We start from the raw sequence: 21,999 nt of genomic DNA on the forward strand, positions 1-21,999 counted from the left end.
GTGAAACATGATGAACATAGTACAGTTTTGTACCTACCATAAATGTAGATGTTCGAGTGTATTCACTGCTGCAGTCCAGGTTACCCTCCCTCCATCCCCTCTTCTTAGCTGGGACTTATCTATACCTTTTTATCCCTGTACAACCTATGTGGTGTATTTGCTTGTAACTGAAGGTATTGTTTATATTTTTCATGTATATTTTATTAGCAATATGTATTGCCTACCTATTTTGGGGGCACCTGACATCTGGGGCAAGAAAAACTGAAGAAAATGGCATTGGCTGCATCTTATATACCCCTGGCGCACTGCCGTCAGGGAAAAAGCAACAGCAACCAACGCTGGACCAAGTCTTTGGAACTCTGGCTGACTGCGGGACCGCCTGATGGCAGGATAACCCAAGTGTAATGACTGCAGCAGTGAGTGCACTCGAACATCTACATTTATGGTAGGTACAAAACTGTACTTTCTCCTAAGCAGGACCTCCTTACCACAGCACGAATGGATGCTGGACGGGGGGTTGGTCTTCTAGACATAGTCCACCAGTCGGGTATTCCACAAGTAGACCTGTTTGCCTCCCTGCAGAACAGGCAGCTGCAGACCACCTGCTCAAAGACACACTCCACTCTAGCATGGAGTGTGGACGCTTTCAGCATCTCTTGGGAGGGGGAGTTTCTTTATGCCCCCCCCCCCTTTCAATGATCCAGAAAGTCGTCCTGAAAATACAGAAGAACAAACCAAAAATCATGTTAGTAACACCCTACTGGCAAAGGCAGCACTGGTTCCCCCTACTTCTCAATCTAGCCAAGGGCAATCACTACAAGTTACCCTACAAGGTGGACCTACTGACACAAGACAAAGGAATTCTCCTTCAATCACACTTGCAAATGTTATCCCGGACTCTATGGGTGATAAACATTTGATCCCCTTCAGACACCACTACTCAGAGGACGTGCTTTCAGTCCTGAGGGAGGCAAGGAAACCTAGCACCAGCTCAAAGACACACTCCACTCTAGCATGGAGTGTGGACGCTTTCAGCATCTCTTGGGAGGGGGAGTTTCTTTATGCCCCCCCCCCCTTCAATGATCCAGAAAGTCGTCCTGAAAATACAGAAGAACAAACCAAAAATCATGTTAGTAACACCCTACTGGCAAAGGCAGCACTGGTTCCCCCTACTTCTCAATCTAGCCAAGGGCAATCACTACAAGTTACCCTACAAGGTGGACCTACTGACACAAGACAAAGGAATTCTCCTTCAATCACACTTGCAAATGTTATCCCGGACTCTATGGGTGATAAACATTTGATCCCCTTCAGACACCACTACTCAGAGGACGTGCTTTCAGTCCTGAGGGAGGCAAGGAAACCTAGCACCAGAAAATGTTACCTAGCTAAGTGGGAAAGATTTACTAAGTGGTGTCTGGACAAGGGAAGGGAGCCTTGTTCGGCGGATGCCCCCTTGTTCTCACTTACGTGTGTCAACTGATTAAAAGCGGACTTTCTTACTCTTCTGTCAAAGTACACCTTTCCGCTATATCAGCATGCTTGCCCTTGGATCCTCCCTTGCTAGCCAGGCTCGATGTAAAGCTCTTCCTTAAAGGGGTCTTACACATGAGGCCACCAAAGAAACCTGTCCCTCCACCCTGGGACCTCAATTACATCCTGGACAAACTAACCCAGCACCCTTTAGAATCAGCTGCTCTTCTTCCTTACAGATATGTATTTGAAAAAACATCCAAGAAGGCCAGAAGGGTCTCAGAGTTGCAGGCCTTAATGGCCTGCCCTCTCTACACCACCTTCCACAAAGACAGTCTCACCCTGCAGATCAATCCCTCCTTTATGCCCAAAGTGGTCAATGACTTGTCTTTAAACCAATCTATCCACGTACCCACTTTCCTTCCCTCCTTCACTAATGAAGGGGAGAGGATACTGCACTCCTTGGATGTGCACAGGCTACTTAGATTCTACCTGAACAAAACCAGAACCTTTAGGAAATCTAAGCAGCTCTTTGTCTCCTTTCACCCCAGAGCCCTGGGCAAGGCAATCTCCAAACAAACCCTTGCTTGCTGGATCAGGAAAACTATTTGTCTGTCACACTCACCATGCAAAAAACCCTCCAGTGGGAGTAAAGGCCCATTCCACTAGAGTGGTTGCCACCTCCAAGGCATTCATGAAAGGTGTGGACACGGCATCCATCATGGACGCAGCCACTTGGTCCACTTTCCATACTTTCACCAAACATTATAAACTGGACCAAGTTTCCAGAGCTAGGGCAGGATTTACCAGGGCCATCCTGCAAGGCTTTGTAGAATCCTCTTCAGCATCCACCTCCCTTTCATGCAACAGAGAGAGAGAGAGAGAGAGAGATGGCTGTCTGACCTGCCTTCAGGTAGTCCACCAAAGGTAAGAAAGTGGAAATGGGATTTGAATGAGAGGGTTATCCAGGAATACAACCATTTGCGGGGAACACATAAAGTAGATCTGTTCATCTCCTTTCAGAACAGACTACTAAGTAAATTCTTCACCAGAGCTCCTTTCAGGCAGGCCTGGAAAACAGATGCATTTACCTTCCTATGTTCAGCAGTGCTCCTTTATTCATTTCCACCCTTTCAAGTGCTATCCATGGTTATTCTGAAAATTCCAGAGGACTCCAAAAGAATTTTCATGGTGATTCCCATCTGACCAAGGCAAAATTGGAGTTCTCTTCTTATGGAATTGGCCAGGGGCAATTGCTAGAAGCTTCCTCACAGATTGCATCTACTCACACAAGATGCGGTGAGTTTGATATACCCCAGTCTAGAACAACTTCAACTGACTGCCTGGATGATTCAGTTCTAATACCTTTTGGGCACCCTTTTCATGAGTACATGCAGCAGGTACTTAAGGAATCAAAAAATCCTGCTACTGGGAAATTTTATGTTAACTAATGTAGATTATTTACCTCACGCATGACTAGAACCCTATCCAGGATTTATTACTTGTGGTTCTCAAATATTTGTGTGTGTTACTAGCCTATGGCCCAATTTACTATTTTGGCAAGGGTGTTTATCACCCTTTTCAGCATGTCTGCCTGTGGATCCTAGTCTTCATTTCAGACATTGCTTAAGCTGTTCTACTTAAGAGGTTTTTCTGTTGATATGTAATGGTCACTAGTTATTCAGGTGACACTTAACTTTCCCAGCAAAAATTAAGTACCCCATTAATTTCTGTCTGTTTGAATCTGCAATTCTGCATGTTTTTGTTTTTTTTGTTTTTTTTGTAGAATAGCTGGTTTATTGCTGTGATATCTGTAAGAAAGTGTCCAGGCTGGAACCATTCATAATGTGTTTACCATTTTGCTTTTCCACGCATGTAGGTTATCTGTAGAAAAAATCCCTCATATATGCCCTTGGGTCTAGCCATCTGTCTAACTTGTTTCTTTCAAAATTTGAGTGACAGGAAGACTGGATTCTGTAAAATCAAAGCATGCTTTTGCATCTCTGGTATTTCTTGTCAGTACTATGTCTTTTAGGAAACCGATATAGCTGTGGAATTCCTGGTATGGGAATGGATGTGGACAACTTGTGTCAATTCAGACAGTTCCAGCAGGTTGTTCCTTACTTTACCTTTTCTTGTTATTCCCACTATGATAAAACATGTCCAGGAAGGGTTAAGGCACATTCTAACAGTGCTTTTTCTTTGATGGGATATTGAAAAGGAGTGGACTCTAGACTCATTCCAGAGGCAACTGGCATGGTCCTCTGTACATACTTTATACAAAGCATTACACACTGGAATCCTTTTCCTGGACTGGCTTTGCTTGGGCCATTCCACAGGGGTTCCTGGATCCCTATCCTTCGTCCTCGCAGGTTGGATAGGTTTTGTTAATCAACCCATGTATCCAAAAGGGTACTGAAGCAGTGAGAATTATGAACAAAGTACAGCTGTGTAAGTTGCAATTACCGTAACAGTAGATGATCATATACTTCACTGCTGCAGTAGCCGCACCCAACCACTGTCCCCCTACTTTTGTATATAGTCTGTTGTTTGAATATAGTATTGCTTGTTACTGTTGTATTGTTGAGATTCAGGATAAGTATGGTGTTCTTTCCTCCTGAGGAGACTGAAAATGTAGGCAAAGGAGCAACACCCCCTCCTCCCCGAGCAACTGATGTGACAAAGAGAATCCTTTGTAATGTCTGCAGCAGTGATCATGTATTTTTTTTCCTGTGTCTTTTTGCTACCATGCCTGCCAACCATTAAGCCATAGTCCGGGTTGGCATAACAGATTGACCAAACCTTACATAATCTGCCACATTCTTACCCTTATTGTATGAAATTAAGGAAGTCTTACATAAATAAACATTTAATGCTGAATCCATTTGTAAAAATGTCCAATTCATATTTATAATAGATACAATCTCTTTAAATAAAATATTATAATATGCAATTTGTCTCTTGCCTTCAATAAAATTACTAGACTAGTTACCAGCATCGGCAAAAACATTTTGTAGAGGGCAGAAATCTAAGTTTAGAATTTTGAAAAGGTGGGAGCAAAGTAGGAGAGTGACACAGGTGAGGATAGATAGCCAGCTGAACTTTTGCAAGACATAGAGTGATATATATATTTATATTTTCCAATGGTTGAAGCATACCATTTTTATTTTCCGTAATCTGTACGTATTAACAAAGTTTCACTCCTCTGCTGTCTTTTGTTATGAAGCAGGCATGTAGCCATTATTAGAATGCAACAGCTAGAAGAGTGTGTTACATTTTGAAGTTGCTTTTTAAACTTTCATTTCTTGTTAATTAATTGGAATTGATTATTCTGGATCTTCATTAAAGCATGAAAAAGTGAGCATCAAAATGTATCCATTTCTTTTTTTTATATTTTCAGATACGTTTCCTTGTTGAACTTGCACATTACAAAATATGCCAAACATTGTATATATCCCTTTTTAAGCATGTACTTAGAACTGTAGAGGATGGGATTTGATAACCACTGAGAAAATGTTGATTCATTCCTTTAGAACTGTGCCTGGATTTATGGCACACATTGGGTGTCATGTACAGGTTTCCTTTATCAATGTGGTTTTCTGTATTGAATTTTGTTTTTTAAACTACTGTTGTTGAAAGCTGCATGGCATTCTCTGTAACACTTCACATGTTGACAAATCAGTTTTAATGAGACTCATGACAGTACTTAAAACTAGTAAAAATCATTTACTGTTTTTTTTTTATAACCAGGAAAGCAATTCCAGCATTAGCACACTGCAACGTCTTAACTGGTTAATGGGATGCAGTCATTCATGAGTAGAAGGTTTAATAACTAGGGGAGATGTATAATATCTTAATTATTTGTCATTTTGTAATGATTCTTTACCTCATTTCTTATTGTTTTCTGCTGATCTAAGTTCCAAAACTTAGATTTGGATATATCTGTGATTTGTATAGTTCCTTGCTGTGCATTGTTATAAGTTAAACTTGCTTGATTCTTAATACTAGTTTGTTTTTAATGTTGATTTGTTTAGTCTGGTATAAGGTATATTTTTTAGATATTTGCCAGGGATTTCATTTTAAAAACTCAGCTTGAATTTCAAAAAGAGAAAGATCGGTGTACAGTAAACTGAGTGCCACAGTAGTGCTCATAATTCAGGAAGAGGACAAAAAATTTGATAAGCATCTCTGATGTAAAAAGAAATGAATAGTAAAGTGTAAACACCTTGCAGTGTTGTTGTATTCTAATACCTCTCAACTACCCATATTTTCGCAGAATGTCTAGATTTTTGCCTCAAAATTCAGTCTGTTTCTCATAAAAGTTTGGTTTTCTGGCAAATCACTGGGATGATCTGAGGAATTAAATTAGTAAATAATGTTGTACGTTTCAGTTTCAGACTTTATATCCTTTAGAAAATCCATTGTAATACAAACCCTTTTGTTCTAGCCATTTTCTAAGATTCTAAGAGGAGTACTTAAAATCTGTGCCTGTTTTGGAGCATTTGTACCCCATTATGGCAGGCTTTGTCCAGATTTCTTGGGCTAAGAAGTTGAGAGGCATGTTCTAATGACATTCTACAGCGTAAACAGTGGTAGGATGCTCAAGCAGCTTAAGTAGCAGTAGTATACTTTGGGCTGCCACAATTTTGGTGTGTGATAGTACGTAATGTATTAAACTTATAAGGCTATTACTGAATCAAATATACATTGCTAATGGCCACCGTCTTTGAGGCAGTGGTAAGTGTGTTACAGCTTCCAAAGATGTAAAGCACTAAGCTACTACAGTTTCCCCCTCCCTTTTTTCTTTTGTCTGTACTACATTCACTGCCTCTCTCTCTGTCTAGCTCGTAGCACATAAAGCAGTTAAAGATCCATGTACTACAGATAATTGTGATCAGGTGTCTCTGATCATAAACAGCTAGTTAAAGATTTGTGTAATGGATATCAAGATTGACCTCTTGAGCTTTCCTTTACTGGTACCCTGCAGGTAACTTTTTTGACATCAATTTCTCCACCAAGTATCAGCTTGCTTATGCTCAGAGACCCAAGTATAATATTCTATTTTAAAGGTTGTTTAGAAATGCATAACAAGCTCTTTTAGATACTTTGTCTGTGGTGAAGCTATGTAGCATCGGTTTGTAATTTTTTAAGGAATGGTGTTTATAATTTATGCTTAATGGCATAGTTCATATTGGAACGGTGCTTGAATAAAACATGAAGCCAGTTTCTGAATGGAAGCTGATAAGATGCTTTTTGTTTGTTATCAATTTAAACATTTTAATGAATCTTTTTCTTTTCTTCAATAACAGAATCTGATAGTAACTCTGACACAGATACAGACGGCTCTGAAGATGACAAAGACTTGGATGAAACAGAAAGTGATACTGAAGGAGAGAAAACACCCATAACATTTAAAAAAGTGGTCCCCGATTTGAATAATTCTTCCTCTAGTCATTTGTCACATTCTGGACCTCTAAATCTTCAAGTTGTAAAGAGTTCAAATTCTGCGTCTGCTGTCTCTGTCCACAGATCAACGTCTCCAGCATTCCGAAGCACTTCTTCACTTACTGCATCTCCACCTTCTGGTAATGTTTTAAGTGGTCTAAAAACAACATGAACATATTCAAACAAGTTATTTTTTGTCTTCCTTAGTAGTATATAATAATAATAATAATAATAATAATAATAATAATAGTAGATGTATTTAGGACCAACAAGTTATATATGTTGTAAGTTCAGCTTCCAGGTGATTCATTTCATTAAGAACATATTTCCAAGCTGCTACTGTTGGAGGACTGTTGTAGCACCTCTCTCCCATCCCCATTTGCTTCCTTGTGGCCTTTCTTTGCAAAAGAAGACATTCTCACTTCATTACCACCTTATTACCTGTATGCTAGAGAAAATCTCTATGTACTGGCCACAACATTTCCATCTGAAAAGTTTTCAAAGTTCATCTGTTTTTCAGGGCAAGCAGAATACATTTTGTTTACTGCTGCTGTGAAAGGATTTTGATGAACAACAAGAGTTTTGTGTTAAGTGCTTGACACTGATCTTTACATTAAATCTGAGTCAGGAATTCTGTTTAACTCCTATACTATTGAACATTTTCAAGGGAACTTTGTTAGGTATGTATGTGTACATAATTTAATGGCTATGAGCTAATGTGATTTTCAAGTCAGGTGATTTAATTTTATTCCAGAGAATTCTCAGTGAGTGTATGCCCTTCTGTGAGGTTAGACCACATCTACAGTGTGTGTTATTTTAGTCTTATGACACTGTAAATTGTTAGAACTGAAGTGCCATGATTGAAGTCGGTGAACTACATTCTTAGTAAAAAAATGAACAAGCTGTGCACCATACTCCATGGAATTTTTTCATTTCAGAAAAAATTGCAGAAAACTGATGTATTACGTACAAGTAGATGAGCTAGGAAACCTGAAAAGTTAATGTGCTACATTGACAAGTGCCACTGGGGAAGATGCCTCGATGTTAAGCTCTTTTACTTTTGTTGAAGTGAAATAAGAGCAGCAGGTAGTACTTCAGGAGTTATTGAGAGTCTGAAAAGAATTACCAATGTAATTGCTGTGTGTTCTTTACAAGGGCATTTCTACAGATGTGTTAAGGTGCTTATATTGCTTAGCTGAAGAACAGAACCAAATATGTGAATTAGGTGATTCATTAAGAGATAGAGTAGTGTATAAGAAATGATGAAACATATAGGGCAGGTTATTAAGAAAAACATACATTATCAAAAGCTTTGGATATGTGCAGAGGAAGTAAAATTCCAAATTTATATTTAAGGAATTTACTGAGAAAAAAAATCATATAAAATGTGAGTCAGTAGTAAAATGAGCATGTGTGCAATATTAATAGCTGTGAAATACAGTGAAAATACAAAACAGACTTCTCAACCTCTAAGCACAGGAAGTTTGGACAAATCCAAAATAATAGTGGACAAAGACCCAAATGTTGCTGGAATAACAGTCTTGTTAGCATGCATTTTCTGAAGGACATTTTAGGATGAGTGACCAAAGTACGAGGCACACGTCTGGGCATTCTGTGAAGATTTGGGCAGTTGAGAGGTATACTTATACATTAAGTTTGGCTTTAAGCATGTGAGGAAGCTTTGTATATTTAGTCAGTCAGGTTTTGTAAACTCTGTGTTAGAACCTATATCAGTGTTTAAAAACAAAAAAAAAACATGTTCAAAATAAGGTGTTTTGTTGTTTAATGTAAACAGCAAATGAACTATTTGGGTGCACTTTTGAAGTGAACAGGCATGATGCTGAATTCTTAAAATGCGTAAGAAAAACACTGGGACAGGAGTTTATCAGGTTTCTAGAATGAAGTATTGATGGAAAATGTAGAATTTAAACTAGTCACAGGTGCAGAAAGAAGTTGTTCTGAAAATATCTACAAAGCATTGGAACTACTGTCTACTGAACAGAGAGTACTGTGTTCACTGGGTGGAACCTCTGGTTCAAAAGTTGACATGAATTTAAAAGTTAAATGGACGTAATCCATTTTCAAATTATAGCACATAAATGAGCAAAAACCTTAGGATGAAATTCTTTACCTTGTGCTATAATAGGAATGATGAAACATTCATGGTGTAAAAGCACATACTGTGCGTTTCCAGAGTGAATCGCACAGTCACAAACATTGTAGATATATTTACAGCCATAGTAATGCTGGCCTGTGTGACTGCTGGTTTATCTTCATGCTTAGAAAGTTTGCCAGAATATCCCACACAAAATCTGATGGTGTTCTAGTGCTACATGTTATCAGAAAAGTAGCTGTAAGGAGTAAAGTAAAACATGAACTTAAGGAAATGGAACATTTACTTGTCATTAGAAAGCAATTGGAACCAGTGAACAACCTTTTTACTGTTGTTAGGAATAGTAAGACTGATGTTCCATTGCTCATTGAGATCTAAATAAAGTGACTGAAAGAAAGCATTGCCTGTTGCATGCAGATAGTCGCTTTAAAGTGTCATATGCTAACGTTTTTTTTTCAGTGCTAGAAGCTGAACAGATAAAACTAGATGAAGAAAATTCCAAACTGTGTACATTTAATTCATTTGGAAGGTACAGGTTCCTTAGACTTCAGTTTAATATTTTATCAGTTGGCAATTAAATAATTATTTCGCAGACATTTAAATCTCATTAATCTATTCTAATTAGATCTGGCCCCCATAGTGACATACATGCCACCTGCTGGCATATTATTAACATTAATGCTGTAATATAGTTTCATAGCTGTGTACTAGGCTAATGACCCTGGGGACTTTACAAGCCTAGCCCGTAGAAGTGCCCTAGCATTGTGCCGCTTACACTTCTGTGTTTGGAAGCTTTTTTTTTAATGTTAATGTAAAAAATAGCATGAAATTAGCTTTTAATTGTACAAAAAAGAATGTTTACATGCAATTTTTTATATAAAAATAAAAGATCCTCACATCACTTTAAACATGGTATTTAAATACCCTCCTTTCCGTTAAGTAAACAAAGCCTTGTGTACTGTTCTCATATCTTCAACAGTGCAGCTAAATGCAATTTATTTTCCTGTTAAGCACAATCCTGTTTGTTAAAAAGAGACCTGAATAATGCTCTCCTATCCTCAGCTGCTTGGGTACATTTACAGCAGGAAACTCAAGACTTGTACCATTGTGTTGTTATTTAGGGTCACTACATTATTTACATAAGACTATTAATGGAAAGCTGTTCTTGATATTGGTAGTTTCCGTACAGTATTAGTGAGAGTGCATTATCATACTAAATCTTTAGCGTTCCACCTTGTAAATTAGTGATTACATGGTTAACTGAAAGTTTTCTGTCTTTTGATTATACTTTTACTGCTGTTCACTCAGCTAACTTTATCCCACTACCCTTCCCAAACAGTCATTCCTTTTGTTATCAGTAAGTTGTAACTGACTGAGGAAAACTCTCTCTTAGGTTCTTGTTCTTTTACATGACTTTCCACATTCAAAACTGTACTACAGTAACTGCTCTCTGATGGGAATGAGATAGCCCTTAAGCTTTTAAAGCATTTGTTAGGCCACAGTTCCTTTTAGATAAACATTCTAAGCACTGAAAGCATAACAGTTAAGAAGTAAGTTATTCTTACCCTGTGAAGAGCTCAGTGAAGTGTATATGCAAGCACTTATGCAAGCACTCATTACCTCCCACTGTCTTCAGATCTTTCCCTTTTTCCATGCCTGATTCCCCAACCACCTATTGTCACTTATAATTACTATTTCCCACCACCTCTACACATAGACCACTCCCTCCTTAAAAATATACCTGATATTAATCCTACTTGCACAAAAGTCTAATTAATTAACTTGCTGTCTCTCTTCTCTCCCTCTTAGCATCCTAGGATCATAGGAGGGTTACTAGGCTATCGCCTAGAAGTCATTTCAAGCCTAGCCGTTTCATCTCAAAGTAATACTATAGATACTCTAGTCAGTACCCAGGATTGTATTTATTAATGACTGCCCACGTACAGGAGGGTTGTGAGTACTGTCCCCAGTAAGAATTTACTGTGCCCCATCCACTCATCCAGGTTCCTTTTGAATAGTGTTATAGAGGTGCTCTGCTTCACTTGATTCCGCAGCCTTTTCCAAAGACTCAGCAGTCCCTGGAAGACAAATTTGTCCCTCCAGCACGTCATATTCAAGTCACAGGCCATATTGAGGTCCATGGAATGGGTAGCTGTAGTCGCATTTTATTTACAGATGTGCAGCAAATTCATTATGTGTGGGTCAGAGATTGTTGTGTAAGCCAGGTATAAGCCTCCCCTAAAACGTCTATATAATACTGAGCATAGTGGCAGGGACTTCAGTCTGTCTGAGTAAGGCACACGCTGTAGTCCTTTGATCCTTTTAGTTAGAAACGTCTGAGGTCTCTCCAATTGCTGCAGGTGCCTTGTGTTATACATACCGAAAGGGACATTATACTCAATTGTGGGCCTGATTAGTGACTAGTATAGTGGGATTATATAACCTCCTTTGCTCTAGAAGGCAGTGCCTTTGCTAATCAAGTGGGCTACATAGAAAGCCTTCCTTACCACAGTAGACACATGGTGGCCAAAGTTAAGGTTGCAGTCTACTAAAAAGATGTGATCCCAGATCTCATACCACTTCGTAGGTACATAGCATATTGTTGTTAATTTGATAATGCGAAGGGACATTGTTTTTATCAAAGGGAATGATGATGCATTTCTTTGCATTCAGTTAGAAACCAGTCTTTGTACTGCATAAGACCCTCCTGAAGTATACTGACTTCATTTGGGGATTCAGTAATTGCACCCAGTTTGCAGTCATTCACAAACTTGGTCAGCCACAACCCCTTAGCTCTGGCCTGAACTTCTGAGAAATATATACCAAACAGTAGGGGGCCACCATTGACCCTTGTGGCACCTCGCTGGTGACAGGTCTGCTGGTTGATGTATAGTCAGTCTACTGGTTTCATCCATAACTTTCCACTACTACCCTGTATACCCCTAAACGGTATCTTGCAACAGTTTATTTCCCCTCAACATGATATTAACATAATTAATATTGTTACTAACCCTGACTTTGCTTTCACACATACTATCTTTCCACAACCATAATCTGCCATCACCTGTCTCACATAGTGTCTCTTCAAACCTTTTCTCCTACCACTTCTCCATAACCACCAATCCGTTCACTCCAGCTGTTATTCACCTATTCAGGATAAAGCACTTTCAGTACCCACTTAACTGTCTACCTAACAAACTGTTTCTTAAATTGAAACTTAAACAGGCAATAATTAGTGACTTCAATCCTCAATTTGCCAGGAAACCACAGATTTTATGATGAACAGATCAAAAATGTGAGGCAAAAATCTGGACATTCTCCAAATGTGGGTAATTCATTTTTTGCCTCATACTGTATTTAACCTTTCAGTTTGTTGGATTTATGGACATTCCTTAATTCATTACATAGTAACAAGTGTTAGACATCCTCTTTGAAGTGTAAAAAGGCTACTGTGTTTCCTGATAAAAATATGCATATTAAAGGCAGTGATAGGTCAGTTCACTACTAAAGGATCCACCCTCCATTTTTAAAAATGAGACAAATAGTATAATATAGCAATAACCGATGATATGGGTATGGTATATTGAAGATTTACCCATGGCTGGTGTGGCTTAATCACAAAGGCAAAGCTTGAGTGATTATACAAAGCCAACCGTGGGTAAATCTTCAGTATACAGCACCACATAGTTGGTTATTGCTATTATACAATGACATTATTTAAGAAAAAAAAAAACTTAGTTTTCTTAATGTCTTTGTATGACTGCTCCATGGTGGTGTTCCATTTTCCTCAGATATCCCGCTGCTTTTTGTGATGTACTGCACATGCGTATGAGACTTTCGTTCCCACGCTTACACACTACATCAGTGCTGTGTGACGGGTGTTGTATATAAGAAGTAATGGAGAAAAGGTCTCTGTTGCTTTTTTTTTAATTAATTAAAAAAAAGATACCAGGAGACTTTGAAGGTACAGGAGAGATGAGACATGGAAAATAAAAGGATAATCAGGTAAGTTTCTCTAGTTTTGCATAACGTACCTGATTACCCTTTTATTTTTATCTGCTCCATCTCTCTCATTAGTTTCAAGTCTCTGGTTTTGTAAGTTTATTTATTTATTTTTTTAAGTGAAAGAAAAGTAAAAATTTTTATGGCATGTATTAATGGAAGAAAGTCCAGGCGACCGGACCTTTTTCCATTGGTATATGCTCAGTTTACAATGGGCACACTGGTCAGACTGTTGGTTTGAGGTAGCCTTGGCTTTATGCCTGCGAAAAGTAAAATAAGTTGCACTCTTTTGCTGTGTTATACCTTTTCATAAATGACACATGATGTGGTCTTAATTATCTCAGAAGTCCTTTGTCTGGGGTAAATGGCCATTTGAAACAGTACATGGGATGTCTTTTATTTTATGTAAATAAGGCCATAGGAAAATTATGGACAAATGTTTCTGAAATTGTGGGATCTTCTTTAATGTTTGTCATTGTCTAGAATGTGCAAGTACCATAGTTTTGCATGCACAGCTGAACTATGACAGAAGTCTTTTTTGCGTTTTTCCTTTTTTCATTACATATTCGTGGTACGTAGTCATGTAAAACATGTTAAAGATCAGGATGTGCTTCAGTATGATTTTTTTTTTTTCTTTTGCCAGGGTAGTTGAAAACTAAAAATATGTCAGCAATCTTTTAGTATGATCCTAGTTGTAAAATAATGGTGACTGCATTCTAAATTATACATATTTTCGAAAATGCAGTTTACTCTTCATTCAGATGTTAAACACATCATATGAGAAATATGAACTTGTACAAAAGTTTTTTTTTTCTAACATATTGTATGTTAGCATGTTTTTTTTTTTCAGTTTGCAAAGCTTACATATTTGTTGGTCTGTTAACACATTTCTTCCCACTTGTAAATGCTACTAGTCTGTGTTACTGGCTCAACAAATAGTATACTCACCTTTGATGTTGGAAGATGAGAAGACTGGGTTCTGATCCCATCTAAGACAGTTGGTTTAATTTTCCATTACAGATATTGCAGTGTGGCATAAAGGGGCGCTGCATTCTTGAGGGTGTCATCCTGATAAGGTGTCAAACCAAAGTCTCACTTGCCTTAGTTGAATGTTAACTCAGGAGGATGTTAAAAGATCCCGTGACACTTACAAAGAGTGGGATAATAAATTTAACCAGTCTACAGCAAAGTCCCCAGGAATAGATGGTATGCCTGTGGAAGTTTGAAAGCTAGTAGGGAAAAAAGTAATAAAGATCTGGAAAGTTTTGTTTAATAATATTTTAAGGTGAGAAGAAGTACCAACATCCTGGAAGAAAGCGGTGGTACATGTAATACCTAAAGAGGGTAAAGATCCATCAGATCCAGCTTCACGCAGATCCATTTCAATAATAAACCATGATTCTAAAGTGTTGTCTATGATGGCTAAAAGAATGGCAAAAGTTATGACAAAATTGATAGATCTGGATCAGTGTGGTTTTGTGGAGGGGAGGCAAACATTTGACAACCTAACAGAACATTGATAATTCAGAGGGAGAAGCCGAATATAACAAAATACCACTGTTGTTGGTGGGTCTTGATGCAGAAAAAGCATTTGACAAAGAAAGCTGGGATTTTGTGAGCAATGCAATGGAAGCATTTGCATTCCCTGATAAAATTATAAGATTGATTAGGAGGGTATATGAGGGAATGGAGCTGAAAATTAAAGTGGGTGGGTGTTCCTATCTGATAATTTGGGTCTATATTAGAACATCGAAGTTTCAGAACTTTGAATGTTCTAATATCGACCCCTAATAAGTGAAAGCTGAAAATAGCGAAGTTTCAGAAAACCAAATTCTTTCCTAGGGAAAGAATTTGGTTGTCTGTTCCTGTCGCTTCACTATTTTCAGCTCTGCGATGGAAAGTTACAGGTCGGGTTCAGGTAAGTGTGCAATTGTGTGGACATGAGGGTTAGGGCGGCTTAGGTGAGTTAGGGTTAGGACGTGGGTCAGGTAAGTGTGCTAATGTGTGGACGTTAGGGTGGGGTAGGTGAGTTAGGGTTAGGGCGCAGGTGAGGTGTGTGTGCGATAGTGATGGACCTTAGGGTTAGGGTTTGGGTTAAGGTAGGTGGGTAGATAGTGGTGTATGTACAGTTTAGTGTAGGTTTAGATGTAAGATTTTAGGTGTATGTGTGTGGATTGCTGTTTGTTTGGTGTGTTTGTGTTGTGTGTATGTGTTTTGGAACAGCAAATTTTTTTACTAGGAAAAAGTTTGCTGCTCTGAATTTTCGATGTTATCAGTTTTTGGTTACTAGGGGTTGATATTAGAACATTTGAAGTTCTGAAACTTCAATGTTCTAATATAGACCCGATAATTTCTGCTTGAGCAGAGGAATTGGGTAGTGGTGTTCTCTTTCTCCTTTGTTTGCATTATAATTAGAGTCACTGGCCAAGCAAATAAGGGTCTCAAACATTCAAGGATATAATTGGTATGGTTGCCTGATAAAATAAGAAAAAAGGACATTACAGTTTTATGGAACATTCTGAGACAGTTTCATATCTTTTCGGGATACAAAGTTAATGAAGCTAAAACAAAGGCAATAGAGGTAAATTATGCATGTACACACATATTGGTTTAGCAATATTCGTATATTTGGTGATATGATAAAATGAAGTGTTTAGGAGTATGGATTAAAAATGATTCTGCTGTGACAGCTAAGGATATGCGAGAAGGGACTAAACAAAAGATGATAAAACTGAAGGTGGAAGCTCTGTTATATGGATATGAATAGTAAGATGCAAGCTGTTAAAATGTTTTTAGTCCCTTTAGTCTTATACACAGGTCAGGCATATTTTTTTTATCAACCAGGAGACAAGTTGTGGATAGCAATTAATAAAGAGGTGAAGGATTTTTTTCTGGGAGGGGAAGATGGCAAGAGTCAATTGGGATAAGCTGATTCTTCCAGTATAACAAAGCATATTGGGATTACCCAATTTGAAGGTGTATTTCAGAGCTACACAGTTAAGACTGCTATGCATACCACAAGCAGAAACCTATCATTCAGAATGGAAAGGGATGATGATGAAACTGGGGAAGCTCAAGAAACAAGGAAAGACTAGGATTTTGGATGCAGACCTTTAAGGAGAATAACAATAATCGTACAGAATGTTATATTTATAAAGTATAGCAGAAAGTATTCCAAGTACTAAGCCAATACAGGAATGGAGAAAGGAGATTCTGCCAGTAGGGATGACTGCAATTAGGGGTGCAGACAATAGGCAAGAGAAGCTGGAATTTATTGGAGAAAACTGGCAAAGGAACCAAGGTATTGGGTGCAAATAGCTAGAGAGAGAAAGGTAATAGAATGGGAAGAAGCCAATAATTTATTTTGGACTGCAGTTTAGAGATTGCCTTCCCTATCAAGGATTGATATCAGTGTGTAGGCAAAGAGAAAGAAATAGGTTGATCCTAAACGAAAGACCAGCACTAGTAGAGTTTTTAGTAGAATCTAGAACAGAAGCTGCTGTTAAAAAGGAATACTTACTAGAGCATATAAAATATTGCATGATAACTATAATTATCAGTCAGAGGAGGTTAGCAAGGATTAGGAAAATAGATTGGATAAGCAATTCACAAAAAACAATGGGGGATATATGTATATCTCCCAAATATGCAATAAAATCTAGAAGATTTGGGATTTTTGCTTGGAAATGTTTAAATTGATATTTTTATACCCCAAATAGACTCCAGCGAATTTTTCCTCAAGTAGACAGCAAATGGGTGAAAAAGAGGTAATTGTGAGCATACTTACTTGCACATAACAGACAGCTCTAGAGATGCTGGGTGAGCAAATTGATGCAACTAGGGAAATGATTTTTCTGAGCTATGATACAGACTCTGAATTGCCTAGCCATGGTAAGGCCTTGCTGTGTCTAATTGTGGTGGCTGCCAAAAAAGCAATTGCTAGAAAAAAGGGAAATCATAATCTAAACCTGCAAATATTGTATATCTGTAAATATTGTAAATAGCTTTTGACTTTTGACTTTAACTGTGTGAATTTGTTAAAATGTATCTGCACAATATTTTTCCACTATGGGCAATATTGCTCACACTTTGTATTATTTGCTATGTATTTGTACTTGTACTTTTATTGGACTGCTATCTTTACCGTAATCTGTTTCATGGAGCTTTTCTCCCCGGGCCTCCACTCAAACTGGAAATAAATAAAAAACAAAAATAAAAAACCTGAACTATTGTCTGATAAGAAAACTGTATGAAGATGTCCATTCAAACCAGGTCCACTGTAGTGTCAACCAGAATGTCCTGCTCCTAACGCTGCTTTACAACTAAAAAAAAAAAAAAAAAAAGTTAATTTAAGAACCATTCAAAGTAAGCTAGCTGAAGTTCATGTGTGGGTACCCATCAATGTCCAGGTGTCACTATAGTTCCAAAAATATGGTTGAAACAAGAATGATTAGAGGAGATTCTTCTACTTAAATACAAAGTCATGGGATTAGATAGAACCAAAGGGTATGGTAGGGCAGAGTGGCAATATTTTGCAAAAGCACTGTCAACTTATTTCTCCATATCATTAACCACCTTAGAATCAGAAATGCAAAAAATTCTCATTTCTGCAGTAAAAATCATTAAGTGCAGAACAGATTCAAGGGAGGTTGGCATAATGGTTACAGTATTTACCTCGTCGACCAGGGTACAGGATTAGAGTCTCACATTGGGAGGGATGGTTAGGCTTAAAAAGACCTATGTACCTCTGTACTAGGCTAATGACCACCAGGGCCTTTGTAAGCCTAGTTGTGCTACCCAACCCAGTCGTGTCCCATGTATCATGGCTTTTAATAGGAAGGGGGTATGAATCCCCACCACCAGACTAGTAATCAAGGAGCCTCAATCCTCACCACTGGCAATAGCAAGTACACACAGTATTTTCCAGGTGCGGTTCTCTGCATCAAGTGCAATTTCCCTTAAGAGCACACAGAGACTGCAGTCAATCCGAGGTTAGTTTCTCCCTTTTTCTCCAGATCCCCAGTAAGACTCCCCATTGGCACATATGTAGAGTTGACATCTCAGCCGAGTGACCAAGTCAAGACCTCCAGCATCCTCTATCCAACCAGTGCTTCATGTCTCTGCCCAAGTAGCTGACACACACACACACACACACACACACACACACACACACACACACACACACACACACACACACACACACACACACACAAACACAGACACACACACATAAGGTAGTTACCACTATCACCAAGTCAGCTCCTTATCAGTTACTTTAAGGCCCTTAATAAAGGGTTTCAATCTTACTGTGTAATATTAATATTAACACAAATGGTAGTTTGACCAAGAGCAAGGCTATATTTCTACACAGATCAGCCAGAATGAAAGGTTTAAATATATTTAATAGTAAATAATAAAAGAACAAGACAATACTAGATATGTATTCACAGTTACATCAGAGCTCAAAACCACAGGAAATATTTAAAACAACATTGCAGGACAGTCTCAAATAAGTAAAGAAAAATACCTAAACTAAGCTTCACTGTATTCCTGACTGTATCTAAGAAAATTACTATACCCTAGAAACTTACTTCATTATAGCAAGGCAGATGTATGGTGAATTGATCTTATAGTTGTTGTCAGGTCCAAGACATAGTGCAGAATGCTCTGTCTCACTAAGAGTCTTCTCAAATTAATATCTAAAATAATACTTCTGGGATAGCTTCCACAATGACATAATTTCTTGTCTTCTGACTGCTAGTTCCCAGGCCAAACGACCATTGACAGGGGCTTCTTCTCAGATCTCTGAAGATAGATACTGGAAGTCATAAAACAATTGCATTCCTTCATGCTTTCAAGACTAGTAATTAATTCACCCTAAAGACAATACAGAAAGTTTCCTAGTACAGACATTGTCTGTCTTGGTGCATTGAAAACTGAAAGATACTGTCTTTTATGGCCTAAAAGTAATTTAATTTCAGTTATTTTTGTTAAGTTAACCTCCTGTATTCCAGTTTCCACTATTAAAATATGTACATTTAAACAGTTACAATAGTGCATGTGCATTTCTGTTCTCTTCCACTAGAGCACACTTTGGCTACTTTTCAAACAGCACTCTGCAAGTAACCTTTTCAACGCACGCATCTGTACAAGCAGTTTGATGTAGACATGACATACAGTTCTAATACATTTGTAAAACGAGCATCTTGTATAAATCATTTCAGTATTCAACAGTGACATAATTATTTACAAAATTCCAGCTAGCTGGGCTGGTAGTATCTCCTTTCGTCACAGAGGATATGTTAGTTAGGAAGCTTCTAGAGGTTATGTGAGGAGTATGATGGTTTGGGCAATGCTTTCTACCTCTATCAGAGACCCAGGGTGACTTTTCAATTTCCCATCCATTGGTCAAGGTTACACTTAAATAAAGTTAGTGAATGACTCTGCTTCGTGTGGATAGGGACCCTGTTCCAAAGCACGGGGATCCTCTAAGACACATATGTGTCTCTCCAGCATGTCTTATCTATGTCATAAGCAAAATGTAAATCCTTAGATCTAGTAATTTTGATGCTGCCTATTCCGTGGGTGTACAAATGATTCATCAGAACTGGATCCAAAAATGCCTTGCATACCAGGCGTAGATTGCCTCTCAGTAATGGATTGGGCTTTAAGGCGGTCTGTGTATGACAGTGTGTTTATACCTTGGATTCTCCTGGTAAGGAACCTTTGTGGTTGCTCCAACTGTTGCATGTGTCTAGTCAGGTACATACCAAAGCTGGTATTATACTTGGTAATGGGTGTGATAAGAGGGAAAGGTAATAGAATTGGAAGAGGCCAAGAATTTATTTGGACTGCACTTAGAGATTGTCTTCCCTATCAAGGATTGATATCAGAGTATAGGCAAAGAGAAAAGAATAGGGCGGTCCTAAGTGAAAGACCAGCACTGATAGAGTTTTTTAGTAGAATCTAGAACAGAAGCTGCCATTAAAAAAGGAATAATTAGTAGAGCATGTAAAATACTGCATGATAAACTATAAGAACCAATCAGAGGAGGTTAGAAAGGATTGGAAAGAGAAACTGGACAAGCAGTTCATAAAGAAACAGTGGGAGATTTGTGTATGTCTACCAAATATGCAACAAAATCTAGATGATTTACTATTTTTGCTTGGAAATATTTACATAGCTATTTTTATACCCCAAGTAGATGCCAGAGAATTTTTACTCTGGTAGACAGCAAATGTTGGGGGTATGACTGGTAAGAAAGAGGTACTTGGGAACATATTTTCTGGGAGTACAGTGGGTTGTTGGACTTAAGGGATTCCCTGTGGGATGCACTGTCAGAGATGTTGGGTGGGCGGATTGGTGTGATGAGGGGGATGATTTTTTGAGCTATGATACAGAATTAGAATTGCCTAGACATGGTAAGGCCTTGCTGTGTGTAATTATGGTGGCTGCCAAAAATGCAATTACTAGAAAATGGAAGTCAAAATCTAACACAACTATAGTAGTAGTGAATATAGTAACAGAGATAAAACAATTGGAATTGAGATTTTTAGAAAAGGGTAGGAGCAAACTACATACGAAAAAAATGCAAATTATTGGAACAATACATACAGGGGAGGAATGAGGTTTAAAAGAAGGCAGGGCTTAAATGAGCTGTGCAATGTTTGATTGAAAAGGATTGGGTAGATTATATGTGATGCATAATGTTTCAACTAGGAGTGTGTCATTATGGTGTGTGATGTAAAATGCTTGCATCTAAGATTGTGTCAGTGTGGTTTGTTTTCATTTGTATGAATATATGAATGTCATAAGTTTGTTTTTTTTTTTCTTTTGGCTTTTCCCGGTTAGGGGTCGCCACAGCGGAACTCCGGTCCACTAATGATTGGCAGTAGATTTTTTACAGGTGCCAGCTCGACGCCCAACCTTAAACAAAGCCACGCCCATTCTACACATGTCTTTCGAATGTTACTCTACCGTGGGGAGGACATGCAGACTCCACACAGAAGGCACTCCAGCCGAGAATCGAACGGGAGAACCTCTTGCTGTGTGGCAACAACGCTACCACTGCACCACCGCAGCTTATGAATGAATGTCATAAGTGATGGTTTAATAAGTATGTTTCTTTAAAAAAGGCAGCAGGAATTGAATAATTTATGTACTGTTGCTTAGGTTATATGATAAATAGTAATGTATATATGAAGTATAATGTTTGTATGTAAATTTGCCTATGTCACAAGTGATAACACAATAAAGGTGTTTAAAAAATAATGGGTGTGATAAGGGCTGAATAAAGTGGCACTATGACTTCTTTGGACCTGGATGCTATACCCTTACTTATAAGTTGGGCAGTATAGAATGATTTTCTTACTACCTTAGCCAGACATTTGGCAAAGGCTAGATTACTGTCTGCATGGTTCTCTGATCATTGACTGCTGGGTTAACTCTTAGGGATGTCTTATTGACTGAATAATTAGCCTTAGGTGGCAGTTTTCCCAGAAGGCAGTGTGATGCATTTCTTGGCATTGCGTTTTAATCCATGATTTTGGTATTAGTCATTTGTCTGTATTAGACCATCTTGCAAGATGCTGTGTCATGGGGGATTCAGTGATAGCTCCTAATTTGCAGTCATCTGTGAATTTGATCAGACAAAGGCCTTTGGCATTAGCTTTTACTTCTGAGAAGTAGATGCCAAATAAGAGCAGTCTCTGCACAGAGGCCTGAGGTTCCCTGTCGTTGACTGGTCTCTTAGTGGAGGTGGTCACATCAATCCTGACTTCCTGGGTCCTGTCTGACCCAGCTGGCAGTCCAGTGAATTATGTAGGGGATTTATGTCCATCTGGTGACTTTGCCAACTATATCTGAGTGGGTTATTGTATTGAACACTTTAACTATGTCCAGATAAGCAGTGTGCACCATTTTCCCCTCATCCATTGCCTTGGTGACCACCTCAAAGAAGTCCTGCA

The 21,999-nt window shown here is 38.4% G+C and overlaps 1 protein-coding gene across 1 annotated transcript in view; it reads left to right on the top strand.

Moving 5' to 3' along the window:
• The window catches only part of BAZ2B (bromodomain adjacent to zinc finger domain 2B), a 3,835,724-nt gene that overhangs the window by 1,687,982 nt on the left and 2,125,743 nt on the right, over positions 1 to 21,999 (top strand). The window contains exon 12 of the mRNA XM_044074749.1: positions 6,783 to 7,058. Within this exon, the coding sequence (XP_043930684.1) occupies positions 6,783 to 7,058 (276 nt within the window). The remainder of the gene's footprint in view (positions 1 to 6,782; positions 7,059 to 21,999) is intronic.

Source organism: Protopterus annectens, chromosome 6.part0, assembly GCF_019279795.1.
Source record: "Protopterus annectens isolate FY-2018-M chromosome 6.part0, PAN1.0, whole genome shotgun sequence".
Lineage (NCBI taxonomy): Eukaryota > Metazoa > Chordata > Ceratodontiformes > Protopteridae > Protopterus > Protopterus annectens.